This window comes from Buceros rhinoceros, unplaced genomic scaffold (genome assembly GCF_000710305.1).
Source record: "Buceros rhinoceros silvestris isolate BGI_N320 unplaced genomic scaffold, ASM71030v1 scaffold19175, whole genome shotgun sequence".
Taxonomy (NCBI): Eukaryota; Metazoa; Chordata; class Aves; order Bucerotiformes; family Bucerotidae; genus Buceros; species Buceros rhinoceros.
This window is the reverse complement of record NW_010411367.1, coordinates 5294-6217: the sequence shown is the minus strand read 5'-3', so window position 1 is coordinate 6217 and position 924 is coordinate 5294. Positions and strand designations below refer to the sequence as shown.

The following is a 924-nucleotide window of genomic DNA, read 5'->3' as shown; positions in this document are numbered from 1 at the left end:
GGAATATCCTGGGACTATTTAAAGCTGCTTAAGAAATCCACCTCGCTCCCACAGGGATGGTTACCACCGTTAGCATAGTCTGGAATTGCTTTAATGAAGTGTGGCTAGATCAGAGCATGAAGAAAAGCAGAGGAAACAGTGCATCAGTTGCTGATTTCCAGAAAGCCTGGAGAGCTGTACACCCCTTAGTAAGTTCCTGTGACCGACACTGGAACTTGTATAGAAGCTCTGCAGTCACTCTTCTGGACAGGCTTTATCACCTGTCTGCGTGACTGAGCGTTAAAGATCCATCTCTTTGTAGACTATACAGCCAGAAAGCAGGGTAAAGAGGATTTGTGGTATTGACTTCAAAAGCGTGCAGAAGTATTTCTTTGTCATTGATGGAGTAAAATGACACGGTCTTCTTTTGTAGCTCCAGGAAAACTCCAACCTTCAATGGTTTATCCTTGTGTAATAATGTTTCTTGATTCCTATGCCATGCTGACAGCTGCTTTTTGGGACCAAGCCATTCTACGCACCAGGAATGCTCTGTTCTTCCTAATTTGTCCCTTTTACCAATCTTTTCATGAGCAACTCCAACAGCCCATCCATCACTGTCCTTGGTAATTACTTCCCAGTAGTGGCACCCAGTAGAGAAGCTCTGTGAACACATCACTTGGCTGATGCAGAATCTGTTGGGTGACGGTGCATAATTAGTCGGGCAGCTGGAAACTATTACTTTCCTGTTCTGGGCTGTGATTGCTAAGCGCTCATATACTCTTGCGAGGTCAAAAGTCACATCATCTGCCCCTAGAAGAGAGAAAGGAAAATACTCTCACCTGCAAGCAACAAGAAGGCAGATGACCTCAGTGTTTACACACACCCTAAATAACGGTGGATGTGCAGCCCTGATAAACCTTAATCAAAGTTCAATCTTGCCAATCA

At 44.5% G+C, this 924-nt stretch overlaps 1 protein-coding gene across 1 annotated transcript in view; it reads right to left on the bottom strand.

Annotated features, from left to right (window-relative positions):
• Window positions 1-256: 256 nt before the first annotated feature.
• LOC104493348 (E3 ubiquitin-protein ligase RNF135-like) overlaps window positions 257-924 on the bottom strand; it is a gene marked incomplete at its 5' end in the record, with an annotated part of 5956 nt that continues 5288 nt past the window's right edge. The window contains one exon of the mRNA XM_010136006.1: window positions 257-789. Coding sequence (XP_010134308.1) covers window positions 257-789 — 533 coding nt within the window. The remainder of the gene's footprint in view (window positions 790-924) is intronic.